The 2,927-nt window shown below is 37.2% G+C and overlaps 1 protein-coding gene across 1 annotated transcript in view; it reads left to right on the forward strand.

Moving 5' to 3' along the window:
• The first annotated feature begins 519 nt into the window (after positions 1–519).
• LOC107656133 (E3 ubiquitin-protein ligase HECW1-like) overlaps positions 520–2,927 on the forward strand; it is a 43,225-nt gene continuing 40,817 nt past the window's right edge. The window contains exon 1 of the mRNA XM_016443849.1: positions 520–733. Within this exon, the coding sequence (XP_016299335.1) occupies positions 689–733 (45 nt within the window). The 5' untranslated portion in view covers positions 520–688. The remainder of the gene's footprint in view (positions 734–2,927) is intronic.

Here is a 2,927-nt window from a genome sequence, read left to right on the forward strand (position 1 = left end):
TATATATATATATATACACACCTTGCTACGTGTACTGCGTTAGGCTAACCGAGACTTGTCATTTGCACTTATATATTGTTGCTCTTTTGTTAGTTTTGACTGCTTTTATTGTCCTCATTTGTAAGTCGCTTTGGATAAAAGCGTCTGCTAAATGACTAAATGTAAATCTATATTTGTGCTTATTTATAACCTTTAAATTAATGTATAATCTCTTTGTAAATTCATATTATAATCTCTTCTAAATTAATTTACATATCTTTCCATTCCCATTTTTTCACAAACAATCATTTTTTTGTCGTCAAAACACAGTTTCCCAGAAGCACTTGTTAACTAACAGCGTCTTGTGAGGAACATCAAATCACATTCAAGCCCAACCACCTATTCATCCAATCAAATGCAGTCACCATAGGGACGACCAATCAGCAGCCAGTCGCTATCCAGACATCCAGTCAGCGTCCAGACAATCAGTGCGGAATGTGCGTACGTGCGCGGGTGGGGTGAATGACGTAGCCACGATCATAACTGGAGGGGGAAAAAAACAAAAAACAGAAATCAATCTGACTGAGCGTTTCCATTGGTTACAGGCTCCTGGTACCCAGGAAAGAGGATGTAGCATCTCCTGCGGTAGCTTAGCAAACAGGGCAAATGTGAGGAAAGGGCGGGTAAATATAGGACGGATAATGGCCATATGAACGAGAAGGTGATGATTCACCGGCAGCTGATACTGACCCAGGTGAGTGTGTGTGTATTACACTGATGTACCGCTAGCCAGGCGTGATTTGCGATGTCTGTAGCGAGGGGCAGTGGTTGACAGTACGGTAACAGTCAGTAGGCTTCAGTAGTGTACGAAAATAATGCGAAATAATGCTGTTTTAAAAGCTGTTTCGATTGATTTTGCCTGGTGTTATTCAGATGATGTTCAACATCAACAACGTCTTTGTGTCGTCCGCGCGCGTTTGCGTGTGTATTTGGCCCAGATGAGCATCCTCATCCTCATCCTCATTCCTGAAGCCTAAACTCGACACAGCAACACTACACCTAAAGCCATATACTATATGTATTCTTATATGTGTGTGTGTGTATATTTAATTATATATATTGTAAGTCGCTTTGGATAAAAGCGTCTGCTAAATGACTAAATGTAATATTTATACACATATGAAGCCATAAGTATTGATGTGCAAATTTAAAAACAAATAAATAAATAAAAACAAAAATAATGACAAGAGAAGTAATGCGACGTATATATATTTCACATCAAAAACTATATTTACTTTTTTAGATTGTTGAAGGTTAGCTAACTGTAGCAGGGACACTAAAAGTTGGGATTAAATTGGGTAAAAAATACTGTCAAATTATTACTACTATTTCAGATTTATTAAATAAATTTACTTGGGATAATAAAAAATATATATATTTTTTTTTACAATAATAAAAAGTCTGAGGGTCGTTAAATAAATCACAAACTACCCAAACACCATCTTAAACCTTAAAATCTATATTTAAAACTACACCACTACTAAAATGTCTACACCTAAACTCCATCCTAAGTGAATGCAAATGAAGTTATGATGAACTCAGACAGTCATAGGTCGATAATCATTTTTGATTATATAACTGTTCGTGGCTGTATGGTAAAACAGGCACTTTAAAATCTGGTGAAAATATTTACATTGGAAAATAACAAGCTGTTTTCTGTCTTCAAGTGACAATGGAAGTCATCTCAAACAGGGATGCCATATGAAATTCAATAGCAATATAAACAAGCAAATAAAATAATGGATGTAAAAGCTGATGTCTGCGACGGATGATAAGCTGGTTGTCCGTGTTTAGTTGGGGACGTGTGTTCATTACTCAGGGGTCGTTCAATCATTTAGCCGAGGAGCAGAGATGAGGTAGATTAGTATTGATTCACCTGAGACCAGTAGTCTATTGATCCGCTCTAAAATCAGAAAAGCTTCAGAAGAGGAAAAAAAGGCCTTGTTCCTTTCCAGGCAGAAGTGCTTCCCGTTGAACGACCGTCACATGATGACGTGGACGTTATTGAGTGAACTGACTTCATAAGTTTTTATTTATACATGACATTTACTGTAAATACGGTCCCAGAGTGTCTGCTTGTATCTGATTTTATGATCATGTAATTTTATAATACATTATTTTCATTAGTATGTCTTATAAGTTAAAAATGTGGGAACACTTTGCAATAAAGTTCCATTTGCTAACATTTGTTAATTACATTAGTTAACATGAACTAACTATGAAAGTACTTCTAAAGTATTTATTAATCTTAGTTAATGTTAATTTCTACATTTACTAAGACATTATTCAAATCAAAAGTTTAATGGACCTGAGCTGACATGAACTATGAATGGTTGTATTTTTATTAACTAATGTTAACAAAGATGAATAAATACTGTAACAAATGTATTGCTCATTCTTAGTTAAAGGGGTCATATGATGCGATTTAAATTTTTCCTTTCTCTTTGGAGTGTTACAAGCTCTTGGCGCATAAAGAAGATCTGTAAAGTTGCAAAGACTAAAGTCTCAAATCCAAAGAGATATTCTTTATAAAAGTTAAGAGTCAGCCACGCCTACCTAAAACGGCTCGTTCTAACACGCCCCCACATGTCTACGTCACGATGTGGGAAGATTTGCATAACGCCGCCCAAATGTTCACGCAAAGAAAGAAAGCGTAACTTTTGTTCTCGCTGTAGTATTGTTGTTGCCGCCGCTGCCATGTCGTGAAGACGCTGTGTGTTTTGTTGTGAAAGCGAAACTACTTTGTTTGGTCTTCCAAAAGAGGACGATATCCGCTTCGTCATGCCTTTGGCTGATCCGTGCTGGTCGCTGAGGAAATACAACAACTTCGCGCTGTCGATCGCCGGATCGGCTTTCACCGTGGACGAAGCGGAGTCCAGCCCGGGGTC

This window comes from Sinocyclocheilus anshuiensis, unplaced genomic scaffold, assembly GCF_001515605.1.
Source record: "Sinocyclocheilus anshuiensis isolate Anshui unplaced genomic scaffold, SAMN03320099.WGS_v1.1 scaffold1803, whole genome shotgun sequence".
In the NCBI taxonomy this organism is placed as follows: domain Eukaryota; kingdom Metazoa; phylum Chordata; class Actinopteri; order Cypriniformes; family Cyprinidae; genus Sinocyclocheilus; species Sinocyclocheilus anshuiensis.